This window comes from Drepanopeziza brunnea (genome assembly GCF_022702325.1).
Source record: "Drepanopeziza brunnea f. sp. 'multigermtubi' strain 214-2 chromosome Unknown ctg6, whole genome shotgun sequence".
NCBI lineage: Eukaryota > Fungi > Ascomycota > Leotiomycetes > Helotiales > Drepanopezizaceae > Drepanopeziza > Drepanopeziza brunnea.
In genome coordinates this window covers 2,313,405-2,339,909 of record NW_027094069.1, presented here as the reverse complement: position 1 = coordinate 2,339,909, position 26,505 = coordinate 2,313,405, and the positions used below count along the sequence as shown (strand labels likewise).

General features: G+C 44.1%; 2 protein-coding genes across 2 annotated transcripts; one reads left to right on the top strand and one right to left on the bottom strand.

Annotated features, from left to right (window-relative positions):
• Positions 1-5,364: 5,364 nt before the first annotated feature.
• On the bottom strand, positions 5,365-7,194 carry L3040_004489 (uncharacterized protein; the record flags this gene model as incomplete). Its single annotated transcript, XM_066155234.1, has 7 exons — positions 5,365-5,675; positions 5,813-5,935; positions 6,031-6,083; positions 6,152-6,257; positions 6,346-6,641; positions 6,764-6,815; positions 6,870-7,194. 7 exons carry the CDS (start codon positions 7,192-7,194, stop codon positions 5,365-5,367), a joined length of 1,266 nt encoding a protein of 421 aa, XP_066012003.1.
• A 16,086-nt stretch (positions 7,195-23,280) lies between these two features.
• On the top strand, positions 23,281-23,651 carry L3040_004488 (uncharacterized protein; the record flags this gene model as incomplete). Its single annotated transcript, XM_066155228.1, has 4 exons — positions 23,281-23,309; positions 23,362-23,409; positions 23,463-23,533; positions 23,587-23,651. The coding sequence occupies 4 exons, from the start codon at positions 23,281-23,283 to the stop codon at positions 23,649-23,651; spliced, it is 213 nt and encodes a 70-aa protein (XP_066012002.1).
• Positions 23,652-26,505: the final 2,854 nt, after the last annotated feature.

Genomic DNA, 26,505 nt, shown 5'->3' with positions numbered 1-26,505 from the left:
GGCAGGTTTGCTCACAGCAGGTGATCAGGAGCTCCAAGTCCCAATCTCTTTTTTTTTTTTTTTTTTTTTTTCCCAATAAAGCTTCTTCTCGCACACCCAGAGTGCGTTTCATTTCGTCAAAAACAAGATACGTTCCGATGAGCAGGTACCCTAGACATTGGTTTAAATGAGAGCTGGGCAAGCCGTGTTGCGGTGGGGACGGAAACCGGCGAGAAAGAGGCCGATTGGCAGGAAATGATGACTCAGAAATGCCAAGGATCAAAATCTTCAGCTCTCGAGCAGCCCAAAAATGAATAGCATTAACGCCCATTTGCATCTTGATATGCTGAGTACGAAACAGGGGTTCTTACCAAGGGAGATAGGATTTTCGAAGGGTGTCGAAGTAGACTCCAATAGTAAATCGGAGAAGCGTCCTATTGGATCGGGCATATAGCAAAAGTATATCGGATGGATTCGAACTCTAATCGATGGGTATTTGAGCCCTGCTTTTTCAACCTTTTCCTACAGTTTCAATATTCCAAATATCGATGAGTACTACGTACTACGTAGTTGTACAGTACTTACTGGTACAGTACTGTACGTATGAGACAGCGTTGTTCAGACGCAATCGTGGCGGAGGGGTGGTACACAGCCAGGTCGGACAAAAGCTTATAAAAACAGCGAGAGCCTACCCTTAAGCTGTAACGCCTAGGCCCGTACTGAGGTATCTTTCAAACATCCTAAATACGTAGTACGTAGTAGTAAACGGTATCGAGCAGAGAACTATACAATTTTGATTCTACTTGTGTTGATTAGAGACTTTGAACATGCGTTTGAGCCTGTCAACAATGCTAGCGCCGAAAATACTTCGCTTCCGGTCTTGCGACGTTGGATTCTGCTCGCTGAGTCATCGTTCTTTCTCGCTTCGCTACCTAGTTGTAGCTGGCCTTACCGCCCACGGCTTGCCCAGCTCTCATTTAAATTGTTTGTGTTCATACTCTCAAAGGAGGAAGCGGGCTACAACTCTCAATGCCTTGAAAGGCCGTCGGCAGGATATAAGATAACGGGTTCTGGTCAGATTGGGTTATGTTACAGTGGTACTCTCCCCGAGCTAAGAGTCCTCGTCAGCGGCGATCGACTGCTTGGAAGTCTTCTACTCATTTTCCCCACCCGCCATCCTTGGCCATCATACCTCACACTTCATGTGCTTCAGAATGGCCGTAATTAAGAGCGTCAGGCTTCTTTGAGCTTAGCACATTTTTTGACAGCTGGCTTATTCTCTAGCAAGCTACTCTCAGCTAGTACTACGTACTTTAGACCAAAAAGCTTGCTGGCTAGCTGTCATCACACCAATCGAAGCTTACAGGCGCCTGTCAGCCAAACTCACAAGTCTCACAAGCTTACCTTTTCCTCTTTTCCAAGCAGTCGAGTTTGAAGATAAACCTACGTCTACGGTATCTCTATCGTCAAATGGCCTTGGTGATTAATGAATGTGTGACGTTGATGATTTCGTCATGTTAATCGCTGCGTTATGTTAATCATTGTACTATGTTCGTCATGGCGTTATGTTAATCGTTGTGTTATATGACGCAGTGAGAACTGCTTGTGGCTCACAGGCTCGCAATGTAGACAACTCCGAGAGAGTTTTGTTATTGATTTGGGGCCTAGGTAGTTCGGTGTTGAATTTAGAGGCTGATTCTATAGCGCTTTATCACAATTTACTATTAGCAGCACCACCAATTTCACATTGTAAATAATATGCTTTCCTGCAAATCTGACTTTATTGACATAGTAGTACGTACTACGTACTACGTATGTACCTAGTACTACTACGTACGTACTACTACGTAGTACATGAATGCACTGGAGGCACTGCATGCATGATCTGAGTCTTCGGCCATAGGGATTATCGCTATTTCGCGTTCATTTTAATAGCCGGAGACTTTACTCTACGTACTCTCCCCCCCCATGAATAAATGTCGAAAGTATAATTTCGCAAGGGGATCTTACCAAGGCTTAAACCAATCATCTTATAAGGATTCAGCTTTGGAAAGTATCTTTGAGCCAGTATTTAGTCTATACAGTGGAGTTGACAGGGCTTTGAGCCATTAAGAAACCACCGTTCTATGATTTATGGGCCTAAACTGGGTCCGACATTTATTCATGGGGGGGGAGAGTGTTACTTTTCCAGGCCGGATTCTTATAGGTTGATTGGTTCAAGCTCTGTTAAGATACTTTGCAGAATTACCACGGTACAGGCCAAAGTACTACGTACTACGTACTAGTACCACGGTACAGGCCTAAGTATTACCCCTCGAGGGTGCCTTAAAAGTTTAGTTTCCACTTTAAACCCCCTGTTTTCCCTACCCTCGAGGGGTAATACTTACGCCTGCGACGTAGTACGTAGTAGTAGTACTACTACCGTACCCCCCCCCATGAATACATGTCGAAAGCATAATTTTGCAAGGGATCTCACGAGGTCTTAAACCGATCAACTTAAACGGATTCACTCAGCCCTGAAAAGTATCTTTGAGCAATTATTTAGTCTGTGCAATGGACTTGACAGGGCTTTAAGCCATTCAGAAATCACCGCTCTACGATTTATGGAGCTAGACTGGGTCCGATATTTATTCATGGGGGGGGATGGTACAGTACGAACATACTACGTACTACAGTACGTAGTACGTACTACGTATCTTTAGGTCAGTATTTAGTCTGTGCAATTGAGTTGACAGGGCTTTAAGCCATTCAGAAATCACCACTCTACGATTTATGGAGCTTAACTGGGTCCGACATTTATTCATGGGGGGGGAGTAAGTGCCTTAGGCTACAGTATTGTATCGGACACTTTAAAAGGACAGGCCCCCATGGAGAAGGAGAGGAAGGGTGGCCCAGGCGATTCGCTGGGACAAGCGACAGGATCAAGGCTGGGGTACTACTGTAACTTGTGTACGCGCGTATGTGTGTGTACCGGTATGTATACCTACCACGGTACAGGCCTAAGTGTTACTTACAGCCTGAAGATGCCTTAAAAGTCTAAATCTCCACTTTGAACCTTCTGGTTACCCTACCCTCAGGGTGTAACACTTACGCCTATGACGTTGTACTACGTACTACGTATAGGTACGTAGTATCTCTCTATCAAAGCATATGCCCTTGCAAGACCCTCGACATACTTCTCTCTGTTCATCTCGTGCAAAAGCTCTTGAGAGTTGAAGGTAACCACCTCCGCAATTGACGATGGCCGGGTGGCATCGGGTTCTCGGTTAAGAAAGCTTAGAAGCCAACAAGCCATTGCTCAAGCGATAAGCAATTGAAACTACCAGGACGAATGAGGCTCTGAACTGTTGCACAGCGTGGAAGAGGTGTCTGTGAGGGAGCTCCGGATTGGATTGAAGGGATCTTGACTGATGATCATTCTATATATTTTTGGAAGAGGGAGGTCTGTAAGAGAGCTCTCTGAGAGCTTCGAGACATACGTAGTATTAGCTTAGCTTAGAACCGTGCTGTGCACAGCTCTGAAGTGAGCACAGCTCCCAGGAAGTAAAAGAAAACCTAAAGCATAAGGCGTTTTCGTACAACAGTGTCAAAACCGAAATGGCAAACCTGACAACCACGCTAACCCCCATCAATCAGCCACCAACACCAATTACCTCCAGAAGGGGGTGGATAGGAAGAACAAAAGTTGATTCATCTGTCCATGTGTCTGATTCATCCTTACCCAGCTGCCGCATTCACGACCAAGGCTCATCGAACCAGAACTCCCACTACCCCTCATCCTTTGCTCCTCTCCTCCTCTCACATCATTTGCCCCTTCTCAGATCAACAATCAGCCGCGCCCGGTTGGGAGGCGCGATGGAAGACTAGCGTCAGGTACAATCCTCACCTTATAGAAACGTCTCACCCCTATCCACACTTTTCCTCGCATGAGAAATGTAACCCCATAAACACATCTCACCCTAGGGACATTTCTCTCCCCCGTGAGCATCTCTCGCTCGCTGAGAAATGTCACCCCATACGCACTTATCACCACCCTATGAACACTTCTCTGCCCCATCCACACTTCCCTCGCATGCGAAATGTAACCCCATACGCACTTGTCACCACCCTAGGAACACTTCCACGAGCATTTCTTGCCCGCTGAGAAGTGTAACCCCATACACACTTCTCACCCTATGAGCACTTCTCACACCACGGGGATTCCACACTTTCTCAAGAACTTGTAACCCCATACTTATTCTGATCGCAAATGTATCCCCTCCGATGACCCCGTTGATTGAAGGCCATATGCTGCCAGAACCTATTAAGCATCACTCGCCTTTTTCCTATCTCTTTTTAAAGATGCAGTCAGAGCTTTTCCTATTTACCTCGATCAACCAACCTTCTCACAACCATCTAATTGTATCCATCCAAAGATGTAAGCTTGCCTAGATCACGTTGTCAATATTAGTGACACCAAGTACCCGATTAGATCCAGACCAACTCTGCAACCCTTGTCAACCTTAGCAACGATGTGCCATTGGTTGCAGCCTACTCCTGTCCACTTTGTCGACTGCGGACACACGGTAAATATGCCTGAGAAATCTAAAATCGACAAGCGCGTGGCTGCCGAGGCGAGAGGTCCATCGGCAGAGTATGACCTTGTAACGCCGATCTCGTGTGCTTCGAGCACAAAAAGAAGTGGTCGCAATTGCCTAGCCTGTACCGCAAGGGAAGAGGAGCCTTACTATGACCAAGCCGATACTAGGTCTGGGGCCGGGAGCGCAAGCGATAGTGCAACTATTCAAGTTGGGGCCTAGATGTCGGGACGTGGAGGACTCGTTCCTATCGAGGCATATCTGAACCTCGTGTCAGTCACTTTAACTTTCTGAATTGCAGACACTTGCTGACACGTCCCAGGTCAACAACTCGGTTGTTTAGAGTTTGGGAGGCCATGGTCTGGCGTAGAGTGGCAGCACGAAACCTTCGTCCGCTCGTCAATGATCAAGGCCGGGATGTACCGGAAAGAAGCAGCAGCAGTTTTTCACGGTAGGAGAGGAGGCTTTCTTTTCAGGTGGTGTCCTTCAGTCAGATGGTAAATAGGGATGGTAGCAACTTGATGATCGGATTGTGAATCGGAACGTACTTCTTATCTTCTTTTGGCGGCCGCACTCATGCTGCGCGACGATAACCAGCTGTGGGCATTAAGCTCCGATAGATACATACCTACGAAAAACAGTTGAATCCTGCATTGCATTGCATTGCATGCATGCATTACTCTTTACTTTTCCGGGCTGTTACTGCCACCTCTTCCCACCTCTTCCCACCCCCTCCCTCCTTTCCCCCTCTCCCCCCTCTCCCCCCCAAAACCCAACAACAACAACAACAACATCATCATCATCATCATCAAGGCATGTTAAGCAACAAGTACCGCAACCCCGCCCACGTCTCGATCGCCGTCGGCATGATCTCTTCCACGGGCAAGACGAAGCCGTTTTCGCCCGTGTCGCGCAGCTCGATAGTAAACGAGTACTTGGCGTTGGTCACGTCGTTGACATAGTCCACCGAGGCGCCCGTCACGGGGTAGATGGTGGGACAGACTGGGCCCGCGGTGTAGCTGGTGCCGTAAACGGCGCTGATGGCGTTGACGACGCCGACGGCGAGGTCATGAAGTACGGCGCCGTTGGTGGGTTCGTCTTCGCAGGAGAAGCCGTAGGCTGGGGTGGGTGGAGAGCGGGTTAGTTGATGGCGTGGAGGGTGGAGGGTGGAGGACGAGGGACGGAGGATGTGTACATCCTGGTGTGAGGGGGGATAAGAGAAATAGAGAGAGAACGAAGGGGAAACAAAGACTTACGGGTCATAAAGAGTTGAGCGTAGGAGTGGATGTCGATGTAGAGCTGGACCCCCTGGGTGGCGGCGATGTTGTTGGTATATTCCATCATTACCCTGGTCTCCGTCGCGTCGCCGGCTTCAAGACCTGGAGGCGATGGTCTGTCAGCACAGGCATGTATATACATACATACATAGGAGCAGACGACCGGGGGTCAGCGAAATTAGAGAATGACAATGTACCTTTATAGTCGTCCTCGCAGGGAATGATGGACGCACCACCCTCGACTTCCCAACTATCCGGGTTAGTCAGTACTGCAAAGGTCGATCTGGGGATCTGGTCGAAGATCGAAGAGACACTCACTGGAACGCCCAGTTACGGTTGAGGTCTCGTCCCACACAAGTGCTCGACGGCAACACTTGGCGATTCTTGCGCCAAAACCGATCGGTTGTCTGGCTGTAGACGAATCCTATACGCAAGTCAACACGCCAGGGCCCGTACATACGTACGTACTTGATACAATTGAACACGCGCGATAGGGGTTTGGGAAAACGTACCATCAGGGTTGACGACGGGGTAGATGTAGTAGTCGTATTGGTCCACAAAGCCTCTGATTTCGGGGTCGCTGTCATAGTTGGTCAAGAGGTGGTAGGCCATATACTCGTTGGTCACGGTGGTGATCCACTCGCGCGCGTGGACCGTTGAGTAAAGGACAACCGCGGGCTTGATGCCTGGACCGGAACTCCCCCAGAAATGAATACCGGTGATCTGACGACCTTCGTCCGAAGCACCCATAGTGACTACCTTGGCCCGCGTAGGGTACATAGCAGCAAGATCACTGAGAAATTGAAGACTGCAGGGATCGAGCGGTTAGCACACCTTCGATTGTATGTGTCTCAAGGGGTGGCTTTAGGAAGCTGATTACTCATGAAAGAGGAGAAGAGAAGAAGAGGCTACTGCCCCGGAGGCACGTACTGGTCCGCATAGTCATGGTAGGCATTGAACCAGGTCAGATTGGCGGCGGCAACTAGACTCAACGTCAGAATAAGTCACTGGTTACGTTTCGTAGCCGGAACCCTACTGGACACAGGAGGTGCGGTTTCCTCCGCCGCAATCGATGCCCCAAGGTCCTCATGCATGACCTTGGTGTCCATGTTTGCTGTCATCTTGTCGAATTCGCTGACCTTGTCGGCTGGTACCACGAGGTCGACATTGGAATAGGCACATGGGACCCCATCTTTGGCACTCTTCCAGACGGGAAGATTGAGCTCCTTGATCACTTTCTTGAGAGGGGTGACGTCCTCTCCAACCGGAATACGGACCGCTTTGGCTCCATCGTAGCTCTTTTTGGCTGATTCCGCTACGATGGCAAACCCGAGAAGAGTAAAAGAGGAGAGGAGCTTCATGTTTGGCAAAAGAGAGGAATCCGTGAGTGCCTGTAGAAGAACTGGACAGAACAGAACATGACAGACAGAGCAGACATCTCGATACTTATGTTTGGGACCAACAGACGAACACCTTCCGAAAGCAACTGTGTAGCATGATGGACTACACGAGGTCTGATCCCTGGCGGCCCTCCGTAAGCTCCGGGCCAGGGGACCTTGCTTCGGCCGGTCGTGGTGCAAGGCTGCCTTCCGCACTAACGCCACATTAGTTTTCTTTAAGAAATACGCTTTAAAAGGATATGGTACGTAAAAAAAATGTAACGCTTTAGCCCGGCCGCAAGCTAAAACTTACGGCCCTCCGCAAGTTCCGGGGTAAGTTTTCCGGACTTCGCGGTGTAATATTCGTAGCTACTACATAGTAGTATAATCTATTGTAAGAGCTTCTTTTAACGCCATGCAGCCAGTTATCTCTCGAGCATTTTACCTATAGCAATAGCACTTTTCCGCGCGATGCAGCCAGTTATTCCTTAAGCATTTAGTTTGTAGCTTCATTTAGCGCGATGCAGCTAGCTATCTTATCGGTACATCAATATCGATCCGACGTAGTTGGGAGGGAAATGGCGGGTTCGGCTATCTCAGGCACGGACGAGCATGCCTCGCTTAGCGTGGCACGCCCTCAGGGAACCCCCAACTTTAATGTAAACACTATTGTATAGCTGGTGCTCGTGACTCCTTCTAATCATGTAGAAGGAGTCAGCTCCTTTGAACCTTGGGGGAGACACGGTAATCAAGTATCATTTTCACCCATTGTTTTGCGATTGCAAGAAGCTACGCGCGCTGTACGCTAGTGATAAAAAGTTTGGAACGTTCGCTACTGGCGATCCAATTTACCGGATCCTCTGGTTTAAACGAGACCTTGGCAAGCCGTGCGTGGTGGAGACGGGCAACGGCGACAAGTGACCGATTGGCAGGACTTGATAACTCTTAAATGCCAAGTATCAAAATCTGTAGCGTTTAAGCAGCCAGCCAAAATGAATAGATATGCATTGCTACTACATCTTGATATGCCAACATATCTTTGCCCACCCCTAGAACATTACCAGAACTACTAGAACTACTAGAACTAGTAGAACCGCCTTGAGAAAATACTTTCTTTAGCTCTCAAGCTAAGTTTAGCTTTAAAAGAAGCGATAAAAGCGTTTCAAAAAGATAATGGAGTAACGATAAGCTTGTTCTTAGAGTACTACGTCACAGACGTAATTGTTGAGCCCTTGAAGTTAGGGTACCTGTCGGTATCACAGGTACCGAATGAGAAGTACGAATATATGTTGGTACCAATTGTATTCGTGAAGTCTGAAGAGGTCAGCTATTCTAGCTGAGGGAGAGCTATATGCTGGTGCCAAGGCCTGCCTGCTAACTAGTGTAACTACGTGACCTTGGATGCCTAGCCCTATATTCCCACAGTACCCAAGGGGTTTAAAGTGGAAATGGAAACTTTTGAAGCACCTTTAGGCTGTAGCAATTCGGAGGGGGAGCGAGTGGTAATACAAATACGAAATAAATCTATGACGATAGATAAGCTGCAAACTCATATCGGACCGAATATACACGTATATTTAAACGGGATCGAGCCTAACGAATACGACCAATTGCGGGGGAAAAATCTGATATATTGTAAGGTTCACAATAATAGGTGTGGGAATGAGGGGATCGGAGTTAAGGACTCGATCGGGGATAAGGGTGGCCCGTGCTTGGCACGTGCACCTTTGCCATAGCAACCACATGGTGGCCCGTGCACCTATGCACCTAACTACATGTAACTGCACCTCGCAGCTAAAATAGCTTCCTTTCTCAGAGACTTAACAACACTACGAATGCAACTACTTGCCATTCGTACCGAGTCTCACGTGTGCACCTTATTGTGTAATCAATATTGATCAGTGGTTAAATTCACACTTAACCATAGATGAGCTAGGTATAGAAAAGAAGAGGTAGTTTTTGCCCCTTTAAAGGTATTAACTACGCTATAAGCAACCGTTAGTTTTTAACAAGTCTAGCGGAAACCTAATACAATTGGCAGTACTATCACTAGTTGTAGCGTCTATCACGCAACCACCTTATTACGCAACCACCGCCGCCAATATAGCGGATGACAGAAACAGAAACCCCCCTCCTCACGAATTCGAAGACCCCCCCCCCCCCCTCTCAGAGAAATCTGTTCGGCCTTTAGCAGGTAGCTTCGAGGAACTCGAATGGACTTTCCGAGGCAAATTCAAAGTCGACCGAGAGGTATAAGAAGCTGATGATTTCGACCTTACTGACAAGACCAAATGGACCTAAGGTTGCGTTCACTCGTATATCATCCGAGCCCTCGATATATTCAAAGATGATTATCGCTACGCTACAAGTGACAATTTGTAAGAGACATACTAGAGCTTCTTCGAAGGATGGACTAAACTATTGTTCAAGCTAGGTCACATCACAATCTTAAGATACTTATACAATCACCTCTTCGTCTACTACGTATGGATGAAAGATCTAAGAAGTAGTGTAAGCTATGCTTCAGCCCTTGCTAAATTACTTCACAGATCGACATTTCTCGTATTTCTACCTTACGAAAAGGCAAGACGAGAAAAGCGACTCAGTTTAATGATATACAGACTTGCCGTCAAACCCCCACCTTCACCTTTACCTCTTACACCTTTTACACCGATGCAACCTACACGACCACCCCTCTTACCGATACACCCTCAACTGTATCGACCTCCACCCCCACCCCCGAATGATATACAATTCGATATACCATTCGATAGGCAACCTTATCAATAGCAAAGACAATAAGAGTTCACCCTTGACCCTCGACTACCCCTTGACCCTCGACTACAACCCTTACCACCGATTCACCCGATCTTGTCTCGACCCCCACCCAACCCAATGGTTCATAGACAACCCTACGTACCACCCTTCGAACACCGCGAACCTCAAGGACGAAGAGCAAATAAGGGAGGCGGAGGTGATGATAGTGGAAGCAACTATACGGAGGACTCTTACCGCAGAGATAATTACAGAGGAGGTGGAGAAGGCGGTAGAGGAGGAGGTGGAGGAGGAGGTAGAAGAAGAGGTAGAGGAGGAGGTGGTAAAGGAAGAGGAGGTAGAGGTGGTAATAGAAGAGACCCTGACCAATCAGCTAGAGAAGGCTAAAGATCAAGCCTAGCGCAGTTAATTAGCGGACTCAATAAGATGTATGGACATAAGAAGGAGCTCAAATACAATGGAGGAATATAGGATATACTCTTCGTAAAGCTGAAGAAGTTCTACAGCTTGTGCGAAACATACGACATCCCTTCTACTTTATACGCTAAAGCTTTCCTTGTCATACTTACCGGAGCAGCAGACGCTTACTATATCGATCAAATAGCTAGCAGAAGCTACTCTTTCGAAGCCATGACACACCTTATAGCTTAACACTTCGAAACCGATAAGAACCGAAAGCATTATATAAGCTTGTAGAGAACTACTACATTCGCTAATGTTATTGCAGACAAAGAGAACATCGGGAAGACCCGACTAAAGTGCTTAGAGATTACGATAAAGCTTTTAAAGAGCTGTTAGCAAGGCTTTACACTCGAATACCAGATCGATAACGTATTGCGCGATCAACTTATTAGCGCTTGCAATAGAGTCGAAGAATGCAGACTAGCAATATTCAATCCAGCTAATACATATAAAAGAGTTGCTACTCAATTACGATCAGCAATCGGTACTATTTAAAGAGAACGCCAAGTACTCGAATACACAGCCTTTCTTACTATGTACTATGCTTCTAACGACCACAATTGCGATACTAATTGCAATCACGAGACCTACTACACCGATCGAAACTATAGAGGATCAAGTAGGAGCTATAACCGTAGCTTAAAAGGCTATAATCGCGGTAGTAGAGGCAAAGGTAAGAACAGAGGTTTTGCACGTAGAGAAAGGAATAGAGGCTTCCGCGAAGGTAGAAAGCTTAAAGTATGCTTCATCTGCGGCAAACCCGACTGCTGGTCTACAAAACACTCTCCCGAAGAACGAAAACGCTTTTACGACGAATACAAGAAAGGCGCTACGTACTATACCACTCAACCAATGACCTTGGCTTATTTTGCAAGCTTCTTGGCGGACTACGAAGAAGTAGAGGGTATTGCAAACGAAGAAAATCACTAAGATCAAGCAACATACGCTATTAAAAACTATTAATACGACGAATACGATCACGGTGACCGCAACTACTTCACTTAGACCTTTCTTACCGAAGCTAGAGAAATGACAAGCGCCGAGACTATTGCAATTTTACAAGAACGCTCAGCTTACTACGCTTTCACTACCTTGGACGCTATGAACCTTTTAATTAAAGAAGATAAGACCGTTCTACTAAAGACCTACATTTCACACTCTCGGTATTCAGCTTACCGATTCCAAGGCTTCTTTCCCGATTCGGGAGCTGCAAGTAAGTCTTTTGCAAGAGAAGCACAAGTGAGAGCTTTTTAGCACCACTTGCCTGAATTACAAGTGATTATTACTTAAGGAAGTATTATCAGCTTCGGCGAAACCTCGGCTACTATTAAAGGAACCGTAAAAGTATAAACACTAATTAGCAAGATTGTTTTTCATATAGTCAATATTAACACCCTTTTCCTAATCTGTTTGAAAGACATAGATTCTCTTAGCGTGTATTTTGATAATCTAAGAAACCTGCTTATGCAAAGCTATAACAGCGTGCCAGTTGTTAGAAAATAAGGCTATTCATTCTTATTGCTTAATCAGCAAGAAACTATTACATGCTACCTTATCGAAAGAGAATTGCGTCAAATTCATCGCCGCTAAGGACACCCTTTAGTATAGCGTTTTGCTACCACCCTTAAGACTGCCGGTAAAGAGTTTAAAACCGATATCTTCGAAAAGATTACTAAATACTATGCGCAGTGTCAACTATATAAGCAAGCCTTTCGCAGATTCAAAATCTCTTTAAAAGATGAGTATGAATTCAATTATTCGATTATTATTAACATTATGTATATTAACGAAGACCCCGTATTACATATCGTAGATTCAGCTACAAGCTACGGTTCTAAAGGATTCCTTAAGAATATGACTGCAAAACACGTATAGGATACAATACGTTACTATTAGATCGATACATACTTAAGCCTTTTAGATGTAATCGTAATAAACGCTAAAACTAACTTGAGCTCTTAAGAGTTCAAACAACAAGCAAATTCGATAAATACTAAGATCAAGGTAGTCTTAGTCGAAGCTCATAATAGCGTCGGAAAAGTAAAACGCTACTATAGCCCTTTCCGAAGAATATACAATATTCTAAAAGAGGAACTAGCAAGTGAAAGAGTTGATAAACACATAGTACTTTAAATAGCTTTCAAAGCTATCAACGATACAGCCGGCCCCGGAAGTATTGTCCTTATATTGCTCGTATACGGCGCATACCCACGCTTTTCTAAGATAGATTCTTTAGCACTGTTTATAATAAAGAGACGAAAAGCCCTTCGAGCTGCAACCAAGGAGATTCGTCGACTACAAGCTAAGAGAAAAGTCAAGGACGCTTTAGCAATGCGAAATGGACTAAATACCTTGGAAACCCTTAACCTCTTTTTATAATCAGACGTCAAAGTCTATAAAGAGGTAAAAGGTAAACTAGGCAAAGGCGAATGGACCGGACCGCACAAGCTAATTGCACGTAAAAACGAGACTTGCAAAGTACTCGTAAACGACCGAATTAGCGAATTCCGTTTAGTAATTGTCAAACCGTATTATAAAACACTTTTAAATACGCTAAACCTCGAAGAATCCTTGCTACCGAACCGGTCAATTGAAGCTGAACTACCACCGGTCTAGCTTACAAAACAACCTACTACTTTAGCTACTAAGATTAGATCACGCTTGCGCAAACCGAAAGGCAGTTTAGCAGTTCGCTACAGCCTTCGTCACCTTTTTGCAAGTATAAAAGAGTTTAAAGATTTTGATAAGCAATTTCTCAATCACGAGAGTGATGTTATTATAATATTCTTTACTTATAAAGAAAAAGCTGATATTGCGCTCTTTACGAAGCTTAAAAACGAAGAAGTTATCACTACGCTCGGCGAGCAATTCGTAGAATCACGCTTCCAAGAGCTAAAAGGCCTAATAGAGAAGGAGGTATTTGAAGTTATAAAATACAACCTTGCGGTCCACGGAACAAGCCGCATATTTAACTTTCGAATAATCGATAAGGTCAAAAGCAAAAATACTCTCGAACTATACGAAAAATCACGCTTTGTTATTCAAGCTTAAGGCGACGAAAGCAAGTATGATATTCTTACTTAATCCTCGACTATTCAGCGCAATAGCTAGCGTTTAATAATTTCCTTAGCCTTATTCTTAGAATCCTTTAATCAAGCAACAATTTCTTTGCAGGATATTACTTAAGCTTACGTATCGAGCTAGCGCTACTTCGAGCGTATGATCTTAGCGTATTTGCCCAAGGACTTCTAATACTTATACTCCTCGGGCTACATCCTACTAATTCGTAGACCTTTATACGAGATTGCGGAGGCAAGTACCTATTAATAGAACACTTATTATAGATACTATAAAGATAAGCTATTCATAGTCTCCTTTACATACGACCTTTGTTTGTTGATCTCTACAATTAGCAAATTCGCTATCATTAAAATGCAAACAAACGATACACTAATAGTAGCTGACAAAGAGTTTAATGACTTAGAAGAGCAAAAGCTTAAGAAAGCTGATTTTAACGCTAAGCCAAAAGAGACGCTTATAGTAGAAAACGAAGTGATATTCAATAAAGGAACACTGAAGAAGCTCGCTAATGGCTCGATTCTACTCAAGCAGAAGGACCAAGGAAAGAAGCTAGAGCTAGTTACCGAAAATGGAAACAACTACTTGGAATAGCGAGCACGTGCAGCTTATATTGCAAGCTTGTATTAGCCCGAAGCTATTTTCGACTTATCTACCGCCGCGCAGATCTAGCAAAAGGACCTTACTTTGGACGACATCACCTTCTTAAACAAGAGAATTGCATAGATAATAGAAAACCAGCAACGAGGCTTAATATACCTTAATATCGACTTACGTTCAGCGAAGCTATTCGTATTTGTAAACGAGAGTTTTGCTAACAATAAAGACTGCAGTTCACAAATTAGTTTTCTAATCATCTTAGCAACCGAAGAGAAGTTTAATAGCTCTTTCCTTATCTAAAAGAACCTCATCGCTGCTAATTCTACAAAATGCAAGCGAGTAACACGCTTAATACTTGCTTCGGAAATCTATAGCATGGTCTCCGGTGTAGATATTGCTATTTGCGTAGCTACCACCTTCAAAATAATTACCAACAAGCTAGAAGTCCCCGAGGTCCTTATAGTCGTCTATACCGACTTATATTCTCTTTACGAATGCCTTGTTAAGCTCGGAACCACTAAGGAGAAGCGCTTAATAATCGACATTATAGCCCTTAAGCAATCATACGAGCGCCGAGAGCTTGCAGAGGTCAGATGGATTGAAAGAAAGGATAATTTAGCCGACTCTATAACGAAAATCAATTTAAATAAATCGTTAGCGACCTTTATTAATACGAACAAGGCCAACGTACGTGTCGAAAGGTAGGTAGAAAGAGCATAGGAAGGTCAGGCCGAATTTAGAAAGAACGGTGATAGTATTTTTTACCGACAACGTTAAGAATGAAAGAGCTATTTTTACTTGTATTAGAATTGCAATTGCAATTGCAACTACTGCAATTACAAAAGAGAAAATTGCGAGTATGGGAATGAGGGGATCGGAGTTAAGGACTCGATCGAGGATAAAGGTGGCCCGTGCTTGGCACGTGCACCTTTGCTATAGCAACCATATAATGGCCCGTGCACCTATGCACTCAACTACATGTAACTGCACCTCGCAGCTAGAATAGCTTCCTCCTTCAAAGACTTAACAACACCACGAATGCAACCACTTGCCATTCGTACCGAGTCTCACGTGTGCACCCTATTGTGTAACCAACAATAGGGAATCACTATTCGAGGCTCCGATGATGCTCCGTTGGTATTCAGACTGAACTCTAGCCTTCTAAACTCATGAACTCCAAGGGATCCTTAACAAATGTGGTCAGTATCATACATGTGACCGAGCCAAGCCCGCCAAGCCCCCGAGCATACTCTGCTACTGATATAATCCTAATAAAAGAGCGCATCATTAGAAGCTTTTCGACGAAGAAGAACGCCGAATTAATCAATATGCTAAAATCGTTTGATAAAGCTCGTAGAAAGAGCGAAAACGATAATAAGGTTTAGGAAAAGAGGCTGGCAAAAGAGCAAAAATTGCATATAAAAAAGCACGAAGCACTTGCAAAAGAGATTGTATATATATATATATATATATATGTATAAAAAGATGGAATTGAATATAGAGATGAATCGCAAGCGATAGAAAGTATAGATTTAATTGCAATTGATTTTTAAATACGATTATTAAATTAAAACTAAAATAAAATCAGAACGGGAACGGAAATACTCAAATCCGCTCAATTCTTAACCTTCACAATTTTCTCGACGTTGGGTGCTGCTCGCTAAGTCATCTTTTTTCTCGCTTCTTCATTTTGCTGACCTTATCGCGCACCGCTTGCCAAGGTCTCGTTCAAACCAGAGGATGCGGTATCTTTTAAGCGTTCAATCTACAGCATTAGCTCCATTTAGATCGAAGCAGCTAGCTATCCTTCGATCATTTAATCTGTAGCAGTAACCTCTTCTAAAGCGATGCAGTGAGCTGTTTTTCGAGCATTCCTCTTTTCATTATCAAGTAGCTATTAGTCATTAGCTACTAATCAAGTATTCGACAAGAGTTTATAATCGTAAGATAGCAAAAGGTGGATTTCGATTGCAAAAATGCAAATCTAGCTTATTACTACGTAAATTCGCAAGATTCCCTTTTCTCTTACTAGTAAGCGATTAGTTCAAGTTTTCAATGTTCTTCGATGGCCCAAGCTTAAATAGATGCGTCCAGCAGTAAGTCTGATCCCTGGCGGCCCTCCGCAAGCTCCGGGGTTGGGGAACCTTGCTTAGCCCGGTCGTAGTACGAGGCTGCTTTCCGCATTAATGCTTTATCGATTTTCTATACCGTAATAGTCAGTGCACTGACTTTGTGACCTGCGGGCTCTCGGTCATAATCAAGGCAAGCAAGTGTCCCAGGTCAAGCAAATGTCCCATTTCAATTATTTCAACTTGTTTTAGAAATAAATTAATAACGAATAAAGCTATAATATTAAAAACTTGATACTCTTAAAGAGCTCGATTCCGCCGATTAATGCATTCAAATTTTATCAATATAGCTCTTTTTATTATCAAGAAAATCAAGTTGCAAATCGTAAAAAAATTTTTGGGGGATTCTTTAACGAAAAGAATCGAAAATCGCGATTTGTATTAAGAATAAGTCATAACAAAAAAAGCTATAGCAATAAAAATTAAATATGCGAGTCGATATAAGTGAATTATACTTTATTTATAAAATACATTATATATTTTTATTATTACAATAAGTAAAATGATATTTATTACGCACAATTACAATTGTAACAGCGAAAAAAGCTCGGACAATTTAGCGAAAATTCAAGAACATCAACTTTTCGATTATATTTATAACTTAAATAAGATAATAATTATAAAAGTTATAATAAAAATATCAAATGGTACGAGTCCGCTTGATTCAAAGTTTCTTAAATATCAAATTTTTATATGAAATTTCAATTTGCAAGCCGATTAATATCAAAAAATATAAAATTTTCAATACAAAATATTTAATTTTCAATCAAATTCAATCGATAATCAAACATTATTTATTTTATTAATTATTAAATTGTTAATAAAAAGATTTTATACTTGGTTAGACTTTTAAAGATCTCGATTACGCCGATCTATGCATCTAGTTTTGAATATTATAGCAATATTCGTTGCTAAGTTATTTCAATATAAATTGAAATAATTGAAATGGGACACTTGCTTGACCTAGGACACTTGCTTGCCTTGACTGTGACCGAGAGCCCGCAGGTCACAAAGTCAGTGCACTGACTATTAGTTATTCAGGAGAGAGATGGAACGCTAGCCGTTTAGCGTACTTGGCAAACAGGGGGGATCAATAGTTACGCCGCTCCGAAAGGCGGCCGCATATCAAAATCCTAAGTGTCCTTTAGCGTGATATCATATATGTGCTCTGAATACTTTGAACTTGCTATTTGCATCTGTTAACGTCAATATAAGTCTTTGAAATTATGGTTGCTAAACGAAAATTCGGCCTTGAAATACTTCTTCAAGAATCTCATTTATTAAATACTCTAAATGCTTTTTTATATAAGGAGCATGCTCCTCGACCACGGCCTGGGAAGGAGCCTAAAATATTAGCGCATTATCAAGCTAGAAAAGACGCCTATAACAATCCTATTGCAGCTTATACACTTCGTCTTCTTATTATATGCCCGAAAGTACCTATGTAGACTTAAGGAGCGTAAGGTCGACGTAATACTATTTCTTTATTTTCATAAGATCGCTCGAGTAATCTCTTTGCCCGCTTACTCGAAACGAGACCGCCTTGCTACTCGCAAACGATAGAATGACGCTAAAAAGAGTATATAAGCGAAAGGTATAGATCGAAGAGTTCGGAATTGCCGTTGCGATTGCAAGAAACATTTAAAAAAAGTTAATCGTATTTCCTATTTAAGCTTGCTCAATGATACGATACTTACGGATTATGCTATATTCTCTAGTAATATTTTCTTGCTGTATGATTAATTGAAAATAAATAGTATTTATAGCAAAATTATAGTCGCGAAGAAAACAATTCAATGAAAGGGAACGCATGTCGTTGTACCCGGATCGGCGTAACTATTGATCCCCCCCTGTTTGCCAAGTACGCTAAACGGCTAGCGTTCCATCTCTCTCCTGAATTACTACGGCTAAGAAATAGGCTTTAAAAGAATGTACTACCACTACCTACTACTTGTAAAAGATGTAAAGAAAATGTAACGCTTCAGCCCGGCCGCAAGCTAAACTTACGGCCATCCGCAAGTTCCGGGACAGGTTTTCCGGACTTCCCGGTGTAATATTCGTAGCTACTACATATAATCTACTACATAATAATGGCTTCTTTTAGCACGATATTGCTAGCTATTCCTCGAGCATTTAACTCGTAATCATAGCTTCTTTTAGCGCGATGCATCCAGCTATCTCCCAAGCGTTTAATCTATAGCATCAGCTTTTTTTCAGCCCGGTGCATGTAGCTATTTTTCGGGATTTTAATTTATAGCAATAGCCCCTTTTAAAGCGATGCAGCAAGCACTTTTTCGAGCATTTCTTTTTTCATTATTGATTAGCTCTTAAATCAAGTATTCGCAAGGAGAAGAGTTTATAATCGTAGTTCTTAACTGCAAAAGGTGGATTTCAATAGCAAGAGGGCAATTCTAGTTTTAAAACCCGCAAGATTCATTTTTATCTTCTTACTAGTAAGCGATTAGTTAAGTTTTTGGTGTTCCTCGACGGCTTAAGCCCAAATGGATGCATACACTTAAGGTCACGACCGTTAGGTCAAGTGACCGCATTTTCAACAGTTTTCGGGATCCACATTTAGCTCAACATTATAGTAGTATTAAGAAGAATTTTCCCTCTTAGGTCAAAGGAGCCGCTTTTGGCAATAGAGTTTTCAAACACCTCTCGATATCCCGATCAAGGTATCCAGACTTCCTTCGAAATAAGCTCAGAAGATTGGCACATCTCTTAAGTAATGTAAAGCGGTTTGGGTAAAGTCCTTGACCTGCTACCGGTAGATCTTCACTAAGGCTAGAGACTTTGTTGCGCAAAAGCAGACCTGCAATGCACATCGCAGTTCCAGTATCATAAACTTACACCGCACGACAGACTTTTTAATGGAATTCGGTTTATAGTTAAGCAACTGAGCGTAGCTTATCATGGAAACGGTGACAACGCTGAAGATCGAGGAGATTTTCTCGCTATTTACAAGTGTTTTAGGATAGTATTCAGGCAATATTACGTCGAGTCATGCTTTGATATTATCGTCTAAAGTCGGTGTTGACATTGTGATAGATCGCGGCTATGCAACCTCTTGTTGTAGAAGCTATTCTCTTGGGACAGGACCGAGTAGATATTTTCTGAAAGTAATGAACCTTCGTGCCTATTCGCAGACCTACCGGTATACCGGTATTCACTATCGCGGGGATTTGGCTTTTGGCTCCTCCCCACGGGGAAACCCATGCGGGACGCAAAAATCTGGCCTCTCCCTATAGGAAAACCCCATAAGGTTTGTCGGTATCACAGGCATCGACTGAGAAGTACGAATATAGGGTGGTATCTGTTCAACGGTAACACGGGGATACAAAGATGAGTAGAGTGATTCTTGATTATTCTCTGATGAACTCGGGAAGTAGCCCTCTACTTATACATCTGGAGAGGTCTTGACACGTGATAGGTCTATCACTTGATCACATCCGACACTCTTACTCAAGACTTATTCAGATGAAAAGACTCCCACTGAAGTTGATGAATAAGGCTCCCACTGAAGGTGGGTCCGAAGAAGAAAGAAACATGAGAGTCATACGGGGAAAAAACAGCAAAGGCCGAAAGACCTGACTAAAAAAGGAAAAAACTAATCTAAGTGCTTGCGTGTTTGAAAAAATCCAACTCTCAGTTCTCGTCTTCTCGTTTGGCTGCGTTTGGAAAAGTCTTCTCTCTTCAAGTAAACTATCCTCTTCCTCTGCTAGCTGGTCCGAAAGGTTATTGGCGGTATTTTTAACTGAAGGAGAAGGGTGCTCTACGCCAGCTTTCAAAACTTCGGCTTCGCTCTCCCCTTCAGCGTTTGTAGTATGGATTGAAGGTGGTAAGTTTCCAAGTGGAGATATGGAAGATCTGTGCGATGAGGCTTGAGCAGATCGATTCTTAATTTCGGAGAAGGATTGCTAGCGTGAGATTGAGGCGGCTTTTGTCCATATTTTCCGTTTTGAATCAGACCAGTTGCTTTTGTTAGCCCCCTTTCGTCTGAGTCAGCTATTCTAGCTGAGGAGCTAGTAGTATATGCTGGTGCCAAGGCATCTGGTGCCTACATTCCCACAAGGTTTATTATATGCATGTGCATGATTATATTTACTAGTCATATTTACTATTCATATTTACTAGTCATATTTACTAGTCATACTTACTAGTCATACTTACTAGTCATACTTACTAGTCATACTTACTAGTCATACTTACTAGTCATACTTACTAGTCATATTTACTAGCCATGTTCACTAGTCATATTTCCTAATCATATGTTTTCATCACTTTCATTTGGTATGCTTGACATGTATTTTAATCTGCTATCCTCTTGTCTTGCTATTCTATCCTTTTCCTAGCTTTACAATACACAACTGACAAACGAGTTACTACTATCATCGACATAATCATCGGTTCCCATGAAATTCAATTCGAAAAAAATTTGACCCAGCGCTTGTCGCTGTTCCTCCTCCGTTACTGGATTGATGTTTTCAAGTCTTACTCTTCAAAAAGCTCCTGCTATGCCCAGTATTCCGAGCATTTGCAGGTGTAACCAGATTGACTGTCCAGTTCAGGCGTCCGCTAGACTTGTCCAATCAGTCCAGTGACCTCTGCTGTGCTCCCTCTTCCGAGACGTCAAAATTTATTTCTTCTTCGGCGCAATTTTCTATTGCGCCACAGGCGACTGCCAGTGTCTTGAATCGTCCGGTGGTGTAGACAGCGTTTTTTTTATGTTTAATTTTTTTTCGTTTAAATTTTTTTTTTTTTTTTTTTTTTTTTGGGTTGGTTGGTTGGTTGGTTGGTTGGTTGTCAACGTGATGATTTGCTCTTCAGTTGCCTTACTGTCTATCATGTACCACATAGATGCGCCCTGTTAAGCATATGTTGATCAATGTCTGGCACTTAGCACTCCAATCCGGCTCATTCAAATCATCGAACTCAGGTCTCCAATCTCCAATCTCCAAAAGCCTTGTTGATCTTGTTAGAGGAGACGGTGTATCGGGACGATTTGGCTCGGAGTTCACTGGGAATATTCTCGGTAGCTCGATGGGCTGGCTAAAGAACATCTCGAAGCCTGGATCCTTAACAACGAGGCGTCGTAGCCTGGCATCTCCGTGTGTGAATTTGTCTCTGGCGCAATTCTGGCTCAATTATGCCACACTTCTCTATTTCAATGATCTGCTCGAATCTCCTTGCCAAGTCTGATGATCAACTCCTCCTCGTCCCACTTCCTCAAATGTAGCATCAGTCTCTGTACTCAGACACCGGGTCCCAGACTTCTAAAGATCCACGGAGATCTAAAAGTGGAGACTGGATAGGAAGTAAGTTCAAAGGAGCCCGCTCTATGTAACTTACGATATGTGTTGATCTCTGCAACTCCGACATGCTTGACCATTACTTCGATGACGAGATTTATCCCCTCACAAACGTTCCAGAGCAGATTCTGTACACTCTGGGCTTCCTTAGTAAAGTGATGGGGCCTGAGTAAGAACTTGGATTGTGCGAGCTTCCCCCCAGAGATATCGCCTTCCTGAAGTGCCAGTGTAGCCATGAGTTCGGGAACTCCAAGATCATACATGATGTAACTTAGGGAGAACTCTTCTGGCGGATGGGCGATCCAGTCATTGGGCTCCCAGGTTTAGTTGATCACGGTGCAACTCATGAAATATTCAAAGCCCAGAGATCTGGAGAGAAAATCAGGTCAGCGAAGGCGTTCCATGCATTGAGAGTATTGTGGAAGAAAGTTTTACTCAGAGACATACATCCAGAACCATGGGACGGGATAGGAGATCACATACATACCAGACCTGCTGCCCGACCATGGTGAAGAGTTCCGGCCTCCTCCTCCTTCTCCTCCTCCTCAGCCTCGAGTTTTATCTTCCGGGATTGGCATGTTGATGGTCGGTGATTTTGTCTAGTCAAGTGTGAAGAAATTTGTTGGGAATTCGATGATTCCGAAGTGGAATTGAAAAGTTCAGATGTTGTCCAGAATCAAGTCAAAGGGGACCACCTCCCTCCCGAGAGATAACAAGGACCTTCGTTCACCACTTACAAATTTCCAGAATCGATAAGGGGAAGCTTCTATCTTGTTCTAGTGCTTTGGTTCAAGACTCGATATGTTCCTGCTTCTGGTCCCGGAATTCGACTTTGGAATTGAAATTACCCCGACTCTTCAACTCTCCAATCCATCTTTTGGCAAATTCTGGATCAATAGGCGGGTCCTCAAAATCTATGAGCTTGTCTGGGTGCAGACGGTTGAGATGATTGATTCTATCATGCTTCTTCCATAAAGATTGTGCATCCTGTCGGATGAAGGGTTCGAGTTCCCTATCAACAGCTTTCCGGCGAAGGAACTCGCTGATTCGCTGCTGGACAATTCTAGTTGCTTCCTAGCTCTTGATCAGATCGAATGATCAGACGGAGAACAATGGAGTCCTATGAAGATTCGGGTGAGCTTATATCAAAATGTTTGAGGTCTTTGTGATGCGTATAATTTTCTTATATTTATGCCACCATAAGGCTGGCGTCTCCCAGACGGTGTGCGCATAGCCTTCTTTTTGTTTTTTTATATGGCCTATGATCATAGTTTCAAGGTGAATCGATACATTCAACTTGGAACAGCAAATCGAAATTTGGTTAGTATTCAAGTCATATTTGTTTACTTTGGGACTCTGGCGAAATTTATGACAAGCCAGGATAGTACAAGTACTGTACCCACTGAAGGACCTACCAAGTGAATTGTCCAAATCACAACACGAACTCTTGGCCACAGTCCTCACGCTACACATTCTATTTCGAGACATCCCGAGCCACTCTTGGCACCTCTGCCCAGCTACGTAATTACAAGCACCCCACTAAGCGGCACGCTAGTCCCCCTCTCGGGACTCCCGGCAGAAAGCTGCTTGGCATCAAATCTCGAAACAATTAAAAGCAGTGACATCGCCTCCTGTCCATCTTACGAAACACTTGCCGTCTCGTCACCATCAAAAGCCACACTTTGCTAGCCACACTTCCCTCCAGTATCAACATGTCTCAATATCCTCCTCCCAACGATCAGTACGGCCAGCAGTACGGCCAACAGTACGGCCCACAATACGGCCCTCCCCAGGGAGGTCCTCCCCAAGGATACGGCTACCCTCCTCAGCAGCAACAACCTGTAGGTTCGAGATTGACGCCTACCAGGTCTATGTACTGATGTTTGAGCGATAGATGTACCAACAAGCCCCTCCGCCTAACGATTCTCGCGGCGGCAGCAAGGACCGCGGATGTTGTTTCAGCTGGTACGTCCTCGCCGTTTTCTCCATGTGTCGAACTTGACTGACAATTGACGCAGTTTGGCTACCTTGTGTTGTTGTTGGCTGTGCGCGGAGACTTGCGAAGCTTGCTTCGATTGCTTGACTTGCTGCCTTGATTAAGTAGTTGGCTGGCCCCAGTGTCTACCGATTCGACTTCGGGGATCAGATACAATTATCTTTGCGTTGAGGTTCGGGATTCTGGCTGCTGCAATTAAACCCAGGCGTTCCAGCGTTGTGCACATTGTACGGAGTTTCTCGGAGCATTTTATTTTTGAGCCGATAGGTCTACATTTACTCGCTATTTCCTCCAAGTGCCAAAGGCACTACTCATCAATAATCAGAAGATGTTTACCTCAACGATTTCTCGACTTTTTGAGCAGCTCGTATCATCGACGGAGGTCCAGGATGCTGCAATTCTTGACAGCCAGGAATCCGCATGTTCTATGTTTGCCAAGTCAAAACAAGCTGCCCTGATGTCATAAACAACCATGTGAGCCCTCACTACGTAAGGCCGAATAGGTACATTCAAGCTGCTTGGTTAGAGCCCTGTTACAGTAAGAATCCTCATCCGATTACAGCCAACCAGAGGAGCCTGATTCGGGGAGGAACTGGAGCAAAAAGGCCGCTGAAAGCATGGTTCTGGAGGCCAAGACCGCTGCACAGACGATTGTCCTAGCCAAGAGTTCTGGAAAAAGAAATAGAATTCAATAGAAGATTCGATTCCGCTTGTCAAACTCCAGTACTGCAGCTTTAATTACCGTATGATCAGCTACTGTAGGAAAAAGAACAACTCTGAGAAATTGGCGCCGAGAGTGATCTTCGGGTATTAGGTAAGGCAGATAAGGGCTCATAAAAAGTACTACGTATAAGGCCACTGGTACATGTCCCCATATCAGGGATCATCTTAGACGTACTAAACAGAATCTGATTACGCCGAGCCAATTCTTTCTAAAGCGTTGCGATCTCTATCGTCAGTCGGAAAAGATCCACGCATAGGGACAGATATGATGGTCGTACGAGTATTGCGTTCGAGTGTGTGGAGGCCATGTATCTCTCTCTCTCCAAGATTTGAGGTAGATGAAGGGGTTTCAATCTCATACCGACTTTGTCGCTACACAACCTATATAGCAGTTATCAAAATTACATGTCGTCTAATATAAGGACAGCAGTTAAACCGAATCGAAGAAATTGAGTCGGAGCTCGCTTAATTTGGGGGGTGTCACTGTGTATGTCAACATCTTCAACACTTGCCAAAAGCTGCCACATTGCAATGATGTAGCTTTCTTTCGTGGTATCACGGTTTTTTATCAAATCAGAAACCCTCACAGAGCAGTGTTTCCAGAAACTTCACCTGGATCCGTAGACCCAGGCGAGCTTACAAAATGATGTGGACATCGCAAAGCAACGGCTAAAAGAGAACGCATTTATTACTTCAAAGAGCCCTGCGATATCTCCTCTTTCATTCAGAGAATATGAATGACTTCCGTCTGCCCATCTCCTCCTCCCCCGGCAAGTCCAGCTCAGGATGCATCATCGCCTTCTTCTTCCTTCCCTTCATCCCTGGATATCGACCCATCAATATCTTTCTCCGCGAGTGGATTGCGTGCTCCACTATGAACCTGTAGATCAGACCCATCAAGCCATCTCAAAAACACGGGGACGGCGATCTCCCGCGTCCCACCCCGCCACAGCCACTGCCATAGCCACTTCCGGCGGAGTCCTCTTGCTACTCCGGCCAGCTCTGGAGCCGCGGTGGACATCACCAGGATCAGAGTCAACATCTAGCTCAATGATCTTGCGCGTCACAGCCTGGACAGCTTTGTGAAGTACCAACTCGACACCACTCTGGAGAACGATGTCGAGCTGCTTTTCAGCCCTTTCCGGCTTCGTCGGCCCGACACCGATTAGGATAGCCAAGCTAAGATGGTCTCCTCTGACTCCTGGCGAGGTAGGCGGGAGAAGAACTCGAGAACCGGGAGCAGCTGGCGTGGATGTAAGTTGTGTTTGTAGTAAGGGAGGTAGTCTTCTTTCGTGATGGAGTGGACGGCAGAGAGGAAGTTGTTGAGCAAGGTGGTGGGTGGTTGGGTGGGTGTAGCCACTACCCTCTTTCATTTCTTCGCTTTCTTTGCTGTCGTCTCTATCGTCGCCCTCTTCGTTGTTGTCGCTCTCTTCACTCTCTTCACTCTCTTCACTCTCTTCACTCTCTTCACTCTCTTCACTCTCTTCACTCTCTTCACTCTCTTCACTCTCTTCACTCTCTTCACTCTCTATCGGCACTATCGTCGGTAGCTTTGAAGAGGCACCCTCCGCTATCCTCAATCTCCGTGAAGCTGCAGAAGCGGCACATGACGAAGTCGTCGTATCAGAGGTTCTTGCTCTCCGATATGATCGAATAAATAAGATCGAATGATTCTAGAGACCTTTATTCTCGCGCCCCAAGACAAATGAACGAGCGTTGCCCACGTCTATGTATCTTGGGATAGAGGAGTATTAGATTGGAAAGTGTGAGTAACATGCATGTAGTTAAATACACAGAATAACCCCCGCGATAGCACATTGATTCCCTTTCAGCGCCAGAGGGCGTAAAGCATATGTGTAAGTTGGTTAAATTTCCACGACACGCAGGTATTCTCCCGCACGGAAGTGCTAGGCGAGACTCAGATATAAATATCAAGACGGCACTTCGAGTCTCGCGGATACAACGATATGAAAGCTCGAGACGGAGAGTCTAAATTTGGTAAAGTATCAGAGCGAGAAAAGGAATGTGCCAGAGATTGTCAGTCGCGCATCAAAATAACAACAGCCTGTTCCGAAAGGATAAGGATGCATATTAGGGACGAGCATCCTTGTTTATTTATCAGACTCGGCATCTATATATACGCGTGCAGTACCGAAACCAGCGACGTATCACATTCACGGCTTCCGCGCGACGAGGAATTCAAAGTTCAAAGCTTCTC